Below are 17,932 nucleotides of genomic sequence, written 5' to 3' on the forward strand. Positions count from 1 at the left end.
GGTCAAGGCTGAAAACGTTGGCTTACGTTCAAATAAATGACAGCTATTTAGCCGAACCTCGAGGCAGTTCTGCTGAGTTTATGTCTGCGGTGGTCTTATCACATTGAGGATATAATTTTGATGACAAAGTTACGATCTGTTGAATGAAAGCTAATGAACAGGGAAATCGTGTGGTGGTCCTCGCAATGCATGTTGCACATTGAAACGTGTTGAGTACTTTTTTCATCATTGGTCTCCTTAAGAACAATTTCAGTTTAGATCATTATGTAACAGCTTTCAGTCCACAACCACTCGTATAGGAAGCAAAATCTTTGAGAAGCTGTAAGGAATTTAGTGAACGTTTGGTATTCAGTCCAAGGTAATGTAGATCCGAAAAATTAAACAGTACGTTCAATTCTGAACCATACGAGGAATTTTATGTTCTACCGCCATCCTAGTTTTTCCTCTTTTCAGTAAACCGCCAATGGTTCCTTAATCCCAGTATCTCAGAGAGGATTAAGTGCTTTTACAGTATGATAATCCATAATTAAACAGGCACACTCTCACGCCTTTTCCGCAAACAAATCTCTCCATATCGGACGGTGCGACCACACTTGTCTTCTCTCCTGAGCGCAGCATAGAACCGCCCAAACGTGGAATTTATGGCGAGCAGCAAACTGCAAACGTTTGATACTAAGAAATAAACCAAGGTGCGAAGTATCAAAGTCATCAACAGAACTTCATTCAGTTGCCGCTGGAATAAAAAAAACACACACACACTCCCCAAACCAACGCTTCCTTTTTGTTCGTGAGGCTTTTCTAAACCACCACCCGACTTTGCAATACATCTACACGGTACACCACTAATCCGTGGTTTGTTTTGGTTTTAATCATTGTGACAGGGACATAGTTACAATGATAAGGGAGCTATTAATTACGATACTGAAGATAATCGGTCAAATGGTGTGATGTTTGAATGCTTTCCTGTAACTACATGAAGAGAGAGCGTAGCTTATGCTGAACAACGAGTTGAAGATCACTAGAACGGTAAAAGTCCTCTCGACCCTGCTGCAATGCAATCCTAAATTAATATTCACTCATTAAAGTTGCTTATTTACTATTTTCAATCAAATTTGTGGGTTGTGTTTGTAAATAGACATCTAAACGAATGTAAAGTTTATGAAACAAAAGATTGAGTTGCATATTTTAAGGTCAAATCATCGCTGAACTCTAAAAATATATTTTGAAATGTGTTTACACTGTCTGTGACTGTTTATTTTTTTTAAATAAGAATTTGACTTTCGTTTGGAATTCGTAAATATATCACAAAGGATGCCGTAAAGTCCTTTTCATTTCATAATTCTTTCGATGAAAATTGAGGTCAGCTATGTTGTCCCAGTAATTTGGAAATCTGCTTGTCAAATAAGATAAAGTATGCCAAGGACGGTAACTATTTCCAAACCACATAAAACGGACGTGTCTCCCGCTATGATGTCGTGCTTGTATCCGGCAAAAACGATACTGAGGTTTCATGAAAGGTTTGCAAGCTTCTTTCATCTCCAGCGACTCAGCGCTAAGAGTGTTAGGCTAACGATTTGTGCTTCTTTCGAGCTTTTAACCTTTTGACATAGCACTCTGCTCGTTGTGCTTTGCAATATGTTGCCAACAAAAGAAGATACAAACGTGACGATGACGATTTTAAGCTCTAGTGTTTATACGCAGCATGGACAAGTACTTTCTACACTCAAATTTGTCGGTACCACACTCGTATTGGAGTTTTTATGCAGGAAAGATTTTCTTGGCAAGAATCCGGAAATATTCATTAACGTAGGAAAAACAGATATTTAATATCGTTTGAAGATCTGACAATGTCATCATCGCGAGCTGACACAAGTGCCCTGGGCTGGCTCAGAAAACTACATAAATTAACAGCAGTCATATCATCAGTCCACATCGTATGCATTCGGTTCTGAGGAGAAAACTGTAAACTACGTTCGAACCCTGACCGCATAATCTTTACAATCCTACCATTCGAGCCACTTGTGAACGCCTGCTGTCTTAATAACTGTACCATATGGCACTCTGGCGAGCTATTGTCACTTTATCTTTCGTACTGCTGTTGTTATTCCTCATTTCATCCGTGGAATCGAAAAGAAAAGGATCAAAAGGAAGAAAAGACGATCATAAGCAAGTCACTCTTCAGGAGCTGTGCCGTAAATCGGGGCAGAACTCAAGAAAGAACATTTTGGAACTCCAAGCATTTGTCGACCTTAGCAAGGTACAATTACACTTCAAAGTTGTAGAAAACGGCCTTGGTTTTGATTACACTATAAAGCGGAGATTTAGTAACGTTCATTTCTGAAAGAGCTTTGAGTTTGGCATGTGTCTTTTCTTTTTGCAGGCTTTCGCATGCTTGAAGGTAGAAACATGTTCAAGAATTCCAGTTTGTTTTGTCGAGGATACGCCCGACCTCAAACAAGAAAGTCTGAACGACTGTACAGTATGGAGTCTACTCTTGCATGGGTTGCAGGTAATGTGGCTGCACTTAAAATTTTTTTTTTTTTTTCGTTTTTGCTGTTACATAGGTTGTGCTCCTGGTTCACGAAGCTTCAGGGTCACTAGCTTGCGTAGCTGCCGGAACTATGACACGTAATGAAGGTCCATCTTCCCATGTTGTACAAAATGTTTATTGTATTTTTGATAAGTATAGGCTTTGGAGAAAGTTGCAGCGTAGGCAAACATAAGAGGACGCCATTTCTAGGATCTTTTTAAACTCATTTTCAGACGAGTAAGGAGATTTGTTTGTCGATCCTCCATGAAATTCTGCGAGACTCGGGGAAATGGCTCATTTCTGCTGAAACCACAAAGACTGATTTTATCCATAAGTTAAAGTTTCCTGTATACGAGAAAATGATTCAGCCCAACTAATGGAGATTCTTTGATAATGATGTCTCGAATGGCAAAAGATCCAGAACACTTTTGACAGCACGTTACACAGCTGAAAGGTTTATCGACATCGGCAGCCAAAACAAGGGAAAAAAAGGGGACAATTTAAACTATATACAATGTTCTTTCATTTGAAAGTCACGTGGAATAAAACATCTGAGTTTAGACATGAAAGATGGGGCTGTGAATATTTTTTACAGGTCTCGTAAATCATCAAAGAACTTTCCAGGTAACAATTAATTTATTTTGTTCTTTCTACACACCAAGATGTTTCCTTATAGTTAAGGTCAGGACGAAAACTCTCGATCGCGTTCATGGGAAAATAAGTTGATGCCGAGAAATGATTTATAATGGGATCAACTTGTCGTTTGGAAAGTTATACAGATTCCTTCGTTCTTGACATGTTGACCTATAATTACTGCCTCACTACATTCCTTGTCATAAGCTATTATTAGGTGAATTTAGTGCTACAGTACATAGATACGTACTCTCTAAAGAAAGTGCAGACAAAGTACTTTTATAATAGTGATTTTTCGACAACTTTTAAAGCGCCCAACTGAGAACTTAATTAACTTGCGGATTGCGTTGACAGATCGATAAATGGTTGTCTTGACGTGGCCTTGTCAAAGATGGGTTAGATGTCTCAGTTAATTGACTCTTTTACGATTGCTCGTGTTCTAATGGAATCGACTGCTGTTTTAGGAGATATTCTCAAAATCATTTCACAAATTTTTATGGTTGTCTGTGGTGTTAGTGCACCGAAATTTCTCGGAGTGAGTTCCTATTTCCTCGTGCAATCGCCTTATCTGTGAATCGGTTAATGACAGCTGTTAAGACTGTCATGGCGTGTTCGGTCGAAATCATATCGCGTTAACCGTCTTGGTTTCAAATAAGTTCTCGACCAAAAACAACCGATTTTTCTTTGATTGACCGATTACAAATTATCTAAAAAGCAAGTATATAAGCTGGTACTTTTTGTCTTCCATAGTTTGGCAGAAGATAAAAGTTTCATTGGGTCAAACTGGAACCACAATGTACCCCAATTGTTTCTTTGGTCGTGATAGATCGTTTGTACAGTAAGTGATAAGCAGCTTCTCAAAACAACTTCCTTTTTTATGCTGACGTGAGTAGCGCACGCTTTGATCACTAAACGGAACCGTGCCTTTTGATGCTCTCAGAGTTATTTTAGCCGGAAATTTAGTTTGGAATTACGTGTTGAACCGCATGCCAGGTTGAGGACGCTCGGGAAGAAGAAAAAGAGGAAAAAGAAAGGAACATTATTCCACTTTAGAACTAGAGAGTGGAGGTCTTGTGAGATCAAAGTTCAGCGTTCCTAATTCTCTTAAAAAAAAAAACATCTTGACAGTCTTCCAAGTCTATTAAGTTTGGAGGATACCGTAATCCAGTTAAAGTGATCCGAAAACAGCCGACTTAAGAAAAAAAACTATTTTTGGCAAGGTTTACTGTGAAAAAAAAATAAGATAAAATAGAACTTTTTCCAATTTAAGCCAATGTCTCCTTGGATCTATGGTCTTGTATTTTCATATCCTCATCATTTTCAGCGTTTTTTTCGTGCTTGTCATAAGCGTTTCATTAAAGGATATTAGGGGATTTTGAGGATGGATTACTCGTATTAATTCAATTTACAGCAAAAAGGCGGCATTATTTTGTCTGAAAGTTAAGCTTATTACAAACCGCTACTACAGAAAATATCCTGACCGTAACTGGTTGGAAAAACGTATTTTTTGATGCTAGAAATACCCAAGGATAAAATCAGTTGAAAGTACTTTAGAATTTTTACTGCTTCCGGTGATCAATACAGTCCTTACATTAGATACATGTGAGTATCTTTTTTACCATACCAAGAATACCGCATATACTTTCCCGCCCTTGTTGACTGATCAAATGAAAGTATTAATTTGGAGGAAATACCCATTTTAACAATTGAGGATAGCCATTGGAGACATCTCTTTTCTTTCATAGTAGCTTTTATTTGGTCAGTTTTTGAAGCAAAAGAACGTGTCCAAATCCCACCTATCAGATTTGTGGGTTGTTGGAGAACGCAAAGGAAGAATTAAAAGTTGCATTTAGTTTTCACTGGGCTGGTGGTTGTTGAAAAGACAAAATGGATAGAAAACCATGTAGTGACACTTCAAAGAAATAGCATCGACAAAGTGCGTGCAGGGCTTACACAATTTTTTTGCCCAGGTGTCCCCGAGTTCAGGAGAAGCACAATAAACAGATTTCTTCTTCTTTATTTTCTAGACTAAGCGACGAATTGAGCCTGTGAGGGAAAGCTATGCGGTAAGTGGTTTTAAATTATCATGTTATAGTGAGTATGTGACTTCTTTGGTGTAGACAGACAGACAGATGAAGACAAACAGGAAGATGGGAAAGAAAAATTACTTTTTTAGATTTTGGGTAAGATTGACATTACATCTGCATTTTCTTATGACGTTTAACACAAGTTTTGTGCTCACTGACTCCATGGAGTGCTTTTACATCTGAGCTTAAGATTACTTTATGATAACCTACTTAAGTTCACAAAAGAAATGGTACTTGATACACTTTTCCACGTTTAAGTCTCTTGAAAATACCCATGTCCAACATTCCAAGGTCAAAACAGAGACCTTTGGTGAGGTCTCAAATCTTTCAAGTACACTTAAATGAAATGCTACTCGCTTTGAGTTATCTTAGATTGTTGCTCTCTACTTGACATTCAGGGTCAGCGGGGCGTTTGATACGTGCGGGGCTCGACGTCCTTTACGTCAAATACAGATCCTTACTCAAATTACCCACCATTTCCTTTGCGTAATTCGCTGGCACAATCATACCTCCTTACAATATCTTAAAATTATGTCCTTCTTGTTCGTTATCGGTTTGTGCCAATGCTTAGGCACAAACCCCTTAGAATTTTCTTACAAAAGACAACTTTGCCATGTGCAATCCTTATTGAGCGATCTGTGAAAAGACTAGGAGATTGAATATTTTGCGAGGCCAATTTTGTGTTGTGAGCGTGATAAATCTTTACTTAAACTTTCGGGGAAGTACTATTTTTACATAGTAGCGAACTCAATCATTTAAGAATTTCCCAAAATATCTTTAGTACACTGAGACGAAAAAAAAATTGCGAAATGTGTCTGATCTTGGAGTTTTTAATGCCAGAAATCTTAACTTAAATTACGTCTAGTCCCCAACAAGGTGAAAACCTTTGCGGAAGTCGACGACGAATTGAATCGATCTTTGATTTGCAGCTTTGGAGAATTCATAATTCTGCAAAATCGAGCTCAATTTGTTTTCATCCGCCTACAGCTGTCTTGGAACAAATGTGTACCGGAATAGAGTCATGAGCGCCCCCCCCCCCCCCCACCCTCCCTCCTCCAAAAAAAAGAAGCAAATCGTGAGCGAATGCGAAGACCATGATTAAGACATGTTTTAGCCGATTTTTTTATGTAACCTACAAATTTCCCTTGGTATTGTAAATAAAAACAAGTTGAGATTTTCCCCACAATTGCCGCGTTGGTTCTGGACAAAAGTATTTTACATGGACTTGAAAAGACGAAAAAGATAGACTTTTGCTTGAGTAGATGACTTGACAAGTAGATTTACCAAGAAAAATTGTCCTTGGGGCTTGCGAAGGAGAGATTCTACTCGATGACAAGTTTTTTCTTTTACTAATATATCTTGGGTATACTTCTCCTTTAGATTCCCACTTCGTGTCAAAGGCGGGTGATTTATTGTCTTAACTGTTTGGAATGCCAAAACTAGTACTAATAAAAATGGTCTTCTATGTTGAGGTATAAACACACACTCGCTATGTAACTTCACCTGCTCCTCTCATTATCAAAGCTTTTGTTGAATATAGTCTGTTCCGTTTTCAGCAGACTCGTCGTAACAATGCCCATGTCAAGCCTCACACGGACAACACCTGGGACGAGGCCGTGAGCAGCCTTTGCCATGGCGCCAATGTATATCGCTTCATACCTGGGGATACTGTCGAGGAGGGAGGAACTGGGAAAAATGGGAGTAAGTGTTGTAAAATTCAGCGTGATAGGATAAGTCTCAGAGAAAGAGTCCAGACATCTATAACATAATCGTCCTTAAGTTTTTTTCAGAATCAAACTCTCTAGTCTCTTAGGAACACCTCTACTAAATGGGTCTCTGACGTTAATCCTCTCTTGATTTGTCATTAAGTCATGCTAGAATGTGTCAGCTGATTCACGGAATGAGGCAAATGGTGGGGGAGGGGGTGGGAGTTGAAATGTTTTATAACTTATGAATAGCTATAGGTTACGACATCATTTTTCATATCTTCCTTCTTTTTTTCGAAAAAACTCGTGTTATATTTTGATTAATGTTTAGTTAAACACAAAGATACAACTTCATTAATGTTTCAATGTTTTTTGAAGATGTTTTTTCTACGTCTTCAAAAAAGAATCAGATTATTAGACCCGCGCTCTAACTGAAATTTGACGGAGAAAATGAAATTAAACATCATGACCGACACGTTCTCAAGATGCCACAGAAATTTTTAAATATGTTGTTAGTCATATCAAGGCATTGCCTTGGAATAAATTGACCCATTTTACACTAATTTTTTTGTTTATCTTCATCAGCCACCAAAAATTCATCCTCCACAGTCACTGGAACTTTGAAACCCAAAACATCCCACAGGAATACAACCCTTCGAACGATTGGCCGCCCTCGAAAGAGAAGACAAGGTGGGGCTTTGTTGGGCTCCCTGCTCAGGAGGCAAATGAAGAAGATGAAAAGACAGAATACCAACAGCAATTCATCTTGTGGTATCCTTGATGGTTGTACTCGCATTTGTGTTGGCCAAAACGAGAAATTTACCCACGTGTCCGACTGCACACAGTTTAAGATCAAATGCACGTCCAAAAGGTTATTCAGATCTCGTTCAAGAACGGGAAGAGGAAAGGATAAAAGGAAAAACCCGCGGAGAAATAATTAAGGAAGTGACTCGGAGTGCGTAACAGGACATGAATGGTTAATGAAGAAAACACTTTAAGACTTTCTGTTTCAGCCCACGCCTCAGTAAATATTTTCACAAATAGGGACTTTTTTAAATCCATGTTACCATTCTAATGCTCATCGAAGTGAATGCAATCTGGGACTGTTTTTGACAATCTATTGAATGAAGAAAGAAATCAGCCTGTAGAAGAAAGGGGAACAACCTTTCGTGAAAATTGTGATCAGTTGAGTGATTGCTACAAAATTCTTTAACTGTCTACACACGCTACGTCTAAAAAAATCGTTTGTTGAATAAGGAATTCACTTTTCTTTCTAAATTTTTCCTCACATAATTTTACTTTGAGCGCCACAAAGGCGTCCTTAGAGATCATTAAAAATTCGGTAAGTACTGCGTTGAACATATATTTTAGCAGGCTGGCCATAAAATGGCCGATAATATTAGATATTAACTGCACTCCACTTTGCCTCGATTGCAAAGAGACCGCCGACACTTCCGTGTCACGTGACAATACTTATCTTACAAGGAATGCTCATACAGGGCTATACAGTAAGATTAAGCACTCGGAAACTTGAGTTGAGTGGGGTGAACAACACAACAATAACGACCCTAAAGATAGAATCTATGGTTTTGTGGACATAATAACATATAAAGATGAATTAATCTCAGTTTTCTCATTGGTTGAGGGTAGAAGATATTGCAAATATCGCCACCTTTCTTTTGAAGTGATGAGAAGAAACTGGAAAGCTAGAAAAATGTCACCACAACCAGTGGCTCTCCAAAATTCTGCTTATCCACACTCTTGATTTTGCACTTTCGCGTCGAAGATGATGCTCTGCGCTTTTGCTTGCGGAGATTTCTCTTGTGTTAGTGATAAGTAGTAAAGGATAGAGTAATGCATGTCTGCAATGCATGTCTGCGATGCATGTCTGCGATGCATGTCTGTGATGCATGCCAGCAATGCATGTTTGCAGTGCATGTCTGCAATGCATGTCTACAATGCGGAGAAACCATCCCACGATGGAATGACGGCTTGCAAATGGTATTGGTTGCTTGTAAATGATTTTTTGAGTTGGATTCTGTAAATAGAATACGTAGTTTTTTATGGAAAATTTGGATGGTTCTTAAAGAGCAAATATAAGCTTTGAAAATGTCATCAAAGTATTTATGTCATTCATGTACAAGTGGGTCTCCGTCTGACAATTTTATTGAGCGATCGAGGCAAGATGGATTACCAACAAACTTTGATATCAGTGGTCTTTCAGGATTGATAGATTCTTTTTCTCAAATACTTCTATTAATTAAACTCCACGTCAAGTGAAAAAACGAATGTTCAAACTAACGCCCTCGGTTTTAACTGTTAATGCACACTTAACTGCATATATCACATGAGGATAAACCTAGGTATCCTTTTCCGCTTAAATAAAACGCGCAATAAAACTTTTTCTTATTTAGATACGATATATAGGAAACATAAATACGGATGCACAGAAAATAACATTGCTTAATGAGGATCTTCTTTGAAAATAAAGGATTAATTCAATGAACATCAATTAAAGGTAGTGAAGTACAACTCCATTGTACTCTGACGCTTGTTTACTAATTGGACAAACAACATGCGGCGCTAAATTGACACCTTCAAATAAAAGGAAAAAGAACTGGTTCTCTTTGGCACACCAGTAAGTGAGAAATTAGAGTTTCTGATTGTATCAGTAAATATAGAATAATTCATGGCATCTGTAGCACTTTAAAACTGGCGCTGAATGTTGAGTAAGCGTCTCTATAAGCCTCCCTTAATACAAATCTTACTTCATACGCTTCTTCATGAAACAGGACATACGGTTGTATAATCAAACAAATTAAAGCCTATTAGTAGCGTACTGACAATTGTCCTATTTCATAAAACATACTTGTGACTGACTGTTCGTGCAGACCTTTCATGGTCCATTTGTACCAATTTCTTCCTCAGCGTTCATAAAATGTATTAAAACCTTTTGGGTAGAATTATGGCAGATGGGAAATCAAAGTGAGAACGAAAACGCATTACTGCTGATCTAGAACGCTGAGTTTGTTTAATTTTCCCTCGTGATCTACGTGTTCAATGTCAAAGCCAAACTTTGCTTGATTAATAGAGGATAATGAAAAGCAGCAAACCATTTCCGACAAAAAAACGGAATATTTCTCTTCACGTTTTTAAACATAGGAAAAGAGGAATATGTTCCTTAAAGTTATCTACGGTTTTGTCATCAAACAATTAGGTGGTCTTCACTTCATATTTCACCTGTAGAGAATCAGAAAAAATAGACTTGTACTAGCTAATCAAGAAATTTTTATCACTTAATCTTATTTGCAATTCTAATAAAATAAATGTGCGGAAATTTGCCCTAACTGAACAACACCACGTACTTAAAATCAGAAACACATCTCCACACCTGAGAAGATTGGCAAGGAACCTCAACGGCTGCTAGTTACAGTGTGTGGTATCGAATCCTTGGTCCATATTTCACCAAACAGTAAAGGTTTGTCAGAAACTTTTCAAAAACTACATATTCCGCTTAACACATTTTCAAATCTTCGACGTCAAATGAAATTTTGAAGTATTCTATGGATAAATCATACAAACATTGTCGTTTACAATTCATCATCTTTGGTACGTTTCGACACAGCTATGATACATTAATGTGTTCCAAGGTCCGTGAACTGTCTCTACGTTTCAAAAGCTCGGCGAATTCTGTTATTATATCATTGTGGTTTAAGATTATTCGCTGAAAACCCTAGCGTTTGATGCTTTTGACTCTAACATGTTTTCTTGTAACAAAAACGAAAATGTGGACCTTTTTGCTCTGAAACACAAATATCGGACAATTTTTTATGTTTTTTAAAGCATGATCAGTCTATGATCCAAAGTTTCGTATTCAAGATAGAATTCTTAATCTAGCAGCATAAACTTCACTAGGTACGTAAGTCCAACAAGCGCACAAGTTGGCTTAAAGTTATGTGATGAAACAGACTTATTAGTTTGGAGACAGCTGTTTATTCAGTTCTACGAGAATTTGTATAAGAAAAAAATATACTCGTGTCTTTAGATACAACTTTTCTTGATTGTTCTAACTCTCTGAGATTATATCTCTATTTCAACTTCTTTTGGCTACATTTTATGGTACGATGTTTATTCCAAACCTTTCTGGTAAAGTCAATCAAACATCAAGACTTTCCTCAATCTGCGAACAACTGGAGTAATTGAACAACGAACATAATAATTTAAGTGCAAAATGGTCTTTTGCATATTAACTTTGGCAATCAATATATCGTGTAAAACTGACACCTTAAAATCAGTAGCCACCAATTGGTGAGAAATACGAGTTATTGCTTGGAATAATTTATTATAAACAGGATCAGGACCATAAACAGCAATTAAAAACGCTCTCGATCAATGACCAAATTGCAGGTATTGTTAACATGTAATTTCTTGAATATTTGATGTAAACTTAACTTTCCGGATGTTTTTTGCAAGCGCATGCGCTGTTGGTTTAACAAGCTTAAACATGTCTAATTTGATAATTATTGAGCCCCATCAAATATTGTTTTCTTTTCCAGAGAAAACAGTTTGCGAATGTGGGGGTTCAAAATAGTTTATACCTTACCAGAAATACACGTCAGCTTTTATTTCAGCATTCTGGAGTAAAATAAATGATTTGTCTGCTCCGAAACTGAGAGGTCCAGGAAGAGCAATACTCTCTTTTTAAGTATTTTGTGTACGGGCGAACATCCTAAGTAAGGGATCCTAGCCTGAAGCACGCTATTCGCTACTTGGAAATGAGGATTTAAATCCTGGATCAAATTACATCTAAACCACAACCTAAATTCGTACTTTAAAAATAAAGATCTCAATAGGAGAGTGACTTCAGTTTTGACCATAATTCACTTATTCTACCGAAGAAGTAGTAAAACAAAATGAAATGTTTTGTTTGAGGGCATATGCGATCGAAACAAGTTCGACAAACATGAAAAAAAATTCTAAAATTCAGGAATACAAATATCAAGAAATAATATCGCTGCATTGTTTCATGACTAATCCAACAATAATATACCAAATGAAATAAAGAGATCCTTAACATGTCTTGACCAAATCTGACGACCATATTTTCCACCTTGTATACCCAACGATTTCGCCATCGAGTTGAAAAAGAATTTAAACGAAAATAAGAAAAAAAATGATACGGGAAAAGCTTGAGAACGCTCGAGGCGTTAAAAAAAAAAAGATGTACCATGAATGTTTTTTTTTTCCCAGTAAGTACCATAATTGGAAAAAATTTGCAATCTCCTGTTATAAGAGTGATATACGTTTCTTTCTGAACATAAGAACCCTCATATTCACTTTAAGATTTTGCCGGGTATTTAGAAAAATATATAATTAAATTAAGCAAAAAGGAAGAAAAAACACGATATTTACGCATTTTGTGCTCAGGTTTGGACGAAATTAAGTTATCTCATCATTGAAAACAATGACGAAAATCTCTCACATCACCTGCAAATTGAATCTTGAGTAAAAAGGATTCTTCCGACAGTAGTTTGTGAGGCTGAAATTCGTGCAAAACACCATTTTGCTAAATAGAGTCAGAACTTGATTTGAATATGTCATGATTAATTTTTTCTTCGCACTAAAAGCTTAAACGTCTGGTGCAAACATAGGACTGTCTAATGTTATATGATGCGCTTGCCCCAGCTGTAAAGAAACATATGAAGGTAAAAGTCGGTTTTATACTGCAACACATTTCGTGTTTGTTAATTTCAGTTCAGAGCATTGAGTTGTTTAGTGAGTGTGCAAAAAGAGTCCTTCAGGATACATACGTTTGCTAATTTACTTCAGAATAATACAGGAAAGAGTTGATAAACACAATATCGGACGGTAAGCTCAGGCGAGAACTAATTGAAATTTTCACACGATAAAAAGCCACTGGTTCAATTGGAGACTATCTTTATTATTGTTATCATCGGTCAGATAAAATCCTTTTTTCAATGGGCAGTGTAAACACTTTGGATGGAAAATCGCCTCGGTTGAAACGAAATGAAAAAATACGCGAAAACCGCAGCAATAAAATGCTTCTTTTATATTGTACGATTCGTCTTTTAGAATTTTCTTATAAAACGATGTACTGTTGATTCTCAACTTTTACTTTTAAATCAGTGGGGTTTTATTAAACTTTTGCTCTTCAATCGAAATGCTCCTTCCAGTCCGACGAAAAAATTATAGAGTTTTAGTTTTCAAATTTAATTTCATGCATGGGAACCGACTGTAAAATTGCGTATAAATTGCCCGTAAAGATCAAAACTATAGTAGATTAGGGAAGTGTTACGAATAATTGTGATGTAAATTCACAGTGATTAGGCAGTGATGCTCAAAAAGGCATAATCCAATATTCCATACTGCATTTCCAAATTGCATTTGACTCACGAATGCAACTTTAAGATAAAGTAAAATAAGTAGTTTGTGGATCGAGAAAAAGCTCAAAACTGATGATGAATTTTAGGTTACCACTGTCGAAAGAAAGAGACGAAATAGGAGGAAGTTACTATAAACACCGGAAGGTTTTTGCGGTTACTTGCAATCTAGACCAAAAATTAAGCAGAGAGAAAACGTATTTGTGTTTAAAAGAACGATAGCATATGACAAGCATGCGGTCAAACAACATTTAAGGGTGTTATTGACCACGATGAAGCACTTATGTTTTCATGTTAAAGGCAAGTCTTCTGTAAGGATTGTTTGGCGCAACGCGAACATGATTTTAATTGGAAGGAGTATTTGCAAGCTATGATAAAGGCAGGGATGTTTTTGGTTTAAAAAATGACCGAGAGGCATGTACGTGCTTCGAGTTGTAACCGTTTTTCCGTGCTTAATTAGTGTTTACCAAAGATTCTATCTAGATCAATTGCCAATAAAGCTTTAGTCTTATAGATATAGTCTGTAAAACACAAGACCGGATTCTTCTCCATTTAAAGTACGCTCCCAGTGCATTTGAAGTGAGAAAATCGGAGATAACATCTAGAATTTCGAGAAAAATGTACACATTCTGCATATTCAGATGCTGATTAGATTTTTGCGGGAAGTGGTTGTGGTATAAATACATTAGAATTACAAGCGTCGATTCACTTTAACAAGAAGTGTTCCTCTTTTACAACTTTTCAGAATTTTAGAGGCGCGACTTCTTCAGCGATCTCGTTCTCAGGTTGGTATCCTCACCATTACTTATTAAGAGCGATCAGGCAATTTTAAAAGAAAACAAACAAAACTAACATAAAATTCACAAAACATTTCTATTCCTCAATGACCGAAAATGATCCGCTCAAATTTTATATTTTTGAAACAAACGCATCGCTTGTACCGAAGGTAATGAGGAATTTCACATGAATTTCAAAAATATTTCAAAGCAAAGGGTAATGTGATCAAGAAGGTTATTTGCTGGTTAAATTGACCAAAAGAAAGCGAACAAAGCTGCAATACTAAAATTTTGAGATGCAAATAATTTTGAAACGATATGGGTAGGACTTTTTCCCAATCGAAAATTCGAAAGTTAATATGTCATTTAGAAAAATTACAGGAGAAGACAATTTCCCAAAATGTAGAAGAGCAGTCGTGGTTCTATAATTGTTATTTGTACATGTTTTAATATATCGGTGCCTGACTTTTAGTCTCTTTTTTTTTAATCTGATATTTGTCACCGCGTTTTGTTACGAACCTTTTAATAGTATTTGGGCTTAAGGAGTGGTGTTCATCGTGTTTTAATTAAGTTTTAAATTATTTTGGATTAAAAATGGCCCAATGCGATGTTATGTCAAAAGTCATCTTAGCGATATTTTTTTTTTCTCTGAAGTAGCTCAGAAGTACTGGGCCAAAAGTCGTCGTAAGGAAATTTGAAACCAGTACCAGTTTGAGAGACTTCAAGAACGGGTAGTTTTCGTATAAATTTAGCACTAACGCACACCATTCATCCGAGTCTTTTTGCTGAAGATATCATCCGCGATTATGTCTCCGCCAGTTAAACCCCATCATTTCATGTGATTGGTTCAAACCTTGTGGGACTCGATAAACTCAATGATACGCTTGTCCACTGAATGCGAGTCGTTACTTTCTTTAAAATAAATCTCCCTCGCAAATCTTTTTTGCAGTACATCATGGATTGCAGTCATTAACAACCCAAGACGAGTCTGAATTAATTATAAATGTGCATGCCAGGTTTTCAATCTTCATGTTGTGTCAAAGAACTGTTGGTTGGGTAGAAAGAATAATGGAGAAAAAGAGTTTATTTAGTTAAAAAAAAACAACAGAAAAACAAAACAAAACAAATAAAAAAACAAAACAAAAAAAAAAGGTAAATAAAACGAGTCTTACCTCCTAAAATACAATAACGGATCTCTTTCATAGCACAATACCTCATATGCGATCCATTATAGGCATTTCTCATGATGCTATGTCCTGAAAGCAATAAAAACATTTTAAAACCACCGATATGGGTGCCAATTCGACCACCATTTGTTTTTTCTTCGCCGAAGAACGCCGCAGTCGTATTAGTCAGCGGTTGACAAATAGGTGGAGTAATATGCTCATAAATTCCTGTGGAAGGACGATACATCATCTCACAAGAAATGTTTACATTACCATATTTTCTTAAGTATAGGGCTCTCAGCTCGCGGGTTGGAGCTGCGCTGTTGAAATTCCGAATGCGCGGTCATTGATTCTCAGCTCAAATCTACCACTAGATCTGCCTGAAAGTCACCTCTGATTGTGATTTCGTTACAAATCTTTATTTAGTTAACAAACGATAAGAGTCACGTCAAAATCTCGTAAGAAACGAACGTCTGAACGTTAGGGGCAAACGGGTTTAACCACAAACTAGTTGAATTCGTGCAGCTTGCCGTAAACTATTTCAAATATGCAGACTTCATTTTGTTTCTTATTTACAGTTTACTTACGACATGGCTGGAAAACTTATTATCCTTTGCTTCTTGTTGGCGGTAGTCACAATTGCAACTTGCAAACCACGAAATCCTTTTGCAGGTCTTTCCCAGCGAGGTAGGTCTTATTTCAAAAGACATCATATGCTCAGATTAAAACGGATCAAACTATGATAGTCTTTCTACAATCCCATAGAAGGTTAACCTGCAATGGACTTGCATCCGATGCTGGAGAGTAGAAATATTTCTAGTCGCCTCATGCTACAGAGACCACGACAAGATGCTGGCTTAATTTATCGCTGGGGAGGGAGGGAGGGAGCGGACGATTTTTACATGATCCCTCGGTTAGGTTCTGTAGGTAACATTCTAACGATTCTCCCCTCCTTGGCTGTTCAACTGCACTCACCATTCCATAGTTACCCTGTTAGACTCTGTTGGCGACAACTAATCCCCCTTGTTCCACATGAAAAATATATGTTCCTCAAAATCCTCGGCCCTACCCCTTCCCCCTTCCCGAGAAAAATAATGAGTGGCCCTCAAGCGCTGTCTGAAAGGGGCACTTGGATCAGGGACAGACTTCTAAAACTTTAACTGCATTTTACAACAGATATTTTGATGCTCGGAGAGGAAAAGCGCGGTGGCAGTTGTCCAAGGATGAGTTACTGTTCCACCTCCTCTAATTGCCAGGGTTCAGTCACCGATCAAAACGGAGAAGAGGTTGGACTTTTTCTTGTTACCCCTGGAACTTGTGGTTCAGGATTTAATACGGTGTGCTGCACGGAGTTCATGTACTATGGTGGTCTTTAGAGAGTTCAGGTACTTCATATATAGAGCGAAAGTATCTTTATTTATTTATTTATTCATTTGCGTTATTTAGATAGCCTGGCCCAGTTCAGCTAGTGTAAACGATAACAAGGCCAGACCTCAACATCAGGAGCTAGGTTTCCTACTTTTAGAGAGAAGTGCGCAGGTTCTTTAACGTCCCTGCTAGCCAGCACACAGGCGATTCAATTGATTTTTCCATTTTTGTCATCTTGCGGCGGTGAGCTGTCTATAGACAGGCTTGAGGCTAAGTTCTTTAAAGTACATTAAAATTCTTACTTTTATTCTTTTTGTTAATGCACAGGTAGACCAGCCAACACAGCAAGCTGCAAGAAGTCATATTTACATCAAAAATAGCCAGTCTCTCTTTAGGTGTGATTATCAAATCTTTAAAAGTCTCGATTCGTTTTTTTTGTAATTTCATCATGAGAGTATAATAAAGACTGCATTAAACTGGATTCAATTATTGCATTTTGAGATCACTAAAGCAAAACTTTATTTTAACCCCCCCCCACTACCTCTTTTTCTATCTCATAAAACATGTTATCTCACTTAAGCCGTGGAAGTGGTTCATTCATGACTTCTCATTTCAGTACCAAGAGATGGTCCCACCAACAACTGATGAGACTATAAAATTGAATTAGTTTGAGTAGATCGTCGTACCTTCTCTTACTTATCGACGAGGGATGCATGGTAGGAAGAGGGACAAATTAAAATCATTAGTTTTCACATGGGGGATCGGATGATTTTGGTTGCGTCACATTAAAATTTACCTGATCCCCGCCTCACTGGTATTCGATTTTCTACAAGCCCCCTTTACACTCTGTTAGCAACGACTGATCTTCGCTCCGTTCCCCCTACCCCCCCCCCCTCCGCCCCCCGTGACAAATGTTGCTTTTAATCACATGATTATATTCTACCGATTAAAATTATTGTAATGTTTTATTCGTAAAACAGTCTATAACTGCGATAGAGTTACTAACATGGAAAAATAAAATGGAATAAAAAATATATATTCATCCTCCGACTTATAAATGTAAAATTTGTAGTTTTCAAATAGCAAGGATGATGATTTCCCCAAAAATGAGTATCGCAGGTCTGTTTTGTTCGTTCAACATCTTCTCTAACAAGGTCACATTTCTCTTAGTGTATCAACGAACAGAATTTACATCAGGTAGTTTCTAAACAATTTGTCGAATGGTTTGCCTGACAAAATAAAAAATTTCCTCAACGTGCCAAAAC

The 17,932-nt window shown here is 37.2% G+C and overlaps 1 protein-coding gene across 3 annotated transcripts; it reads left to right on the plus strand.

The window, feature by feature from the left end:
- The first annotated feature begins 1,872 nt into the window (after positions 1–1,872).
- On the plus strand, positions 1,873–17,148 carry LOC131792483 (uncharacterized). 3 transcript variants are annotated; one of them, XM_066170872.1, is made up of 9 exons: positions 1,873–2,257; positions 2,381–2,509; positions 5,191–5,229; positions 6,807–6,951; positions 7,542–10,434; positions 14,103–14,142; positions 15,878–15,986; positions 16,476–16,684; positions 16,995–17,148. In XM_066170872.1, exons 1-5 carry the CDS (start codon positions 2,054–2,056, stop codon positions 7,895–7,897), a joined length of 873 nt encoding a protein of 290 aa, XP_066026969.1. In that variant the 5' UTR covers positions 1,873–2,053; the 3' UTR covers positions 7,898–10,434; positions 14,103–14,142; positions 15,878–15,986; positions 16,476–16,684; positions 16,995–17,148. The 3 variants fall into 3 exon arrangements, with proteins under 3 accessions (XP_066026969.1, XP_058965836.1, XP_058965837.1); XM_059109854.2 differs by having other exon boundaries at positions 1,880–2,257; positions 6,810–6,951; XM_059109853.2 differs by lacking the exon at positions 14,103–14,142.
- The last annotated feature ends 784 nt before the right edge of the window (positions 17,149–17,932 follow it).

The sequence above is a fragment of the Pocillopora verrucosa genome, chromosome 8 (genome assembly GCF_036669915.1).
Source record: "Pocillopora verrucosa isolate sample1 chromosome 8, ASM3666991v2, whole genome shotgun sequence".
Taxonomy (NCBI): domain Eukaryota; kingdom Metazoa; phylum Cnidaria; class Anthozoa; order Scleractinia; family Pocilloporidae; genus Pocillopora; species Pocillopora verrucosa.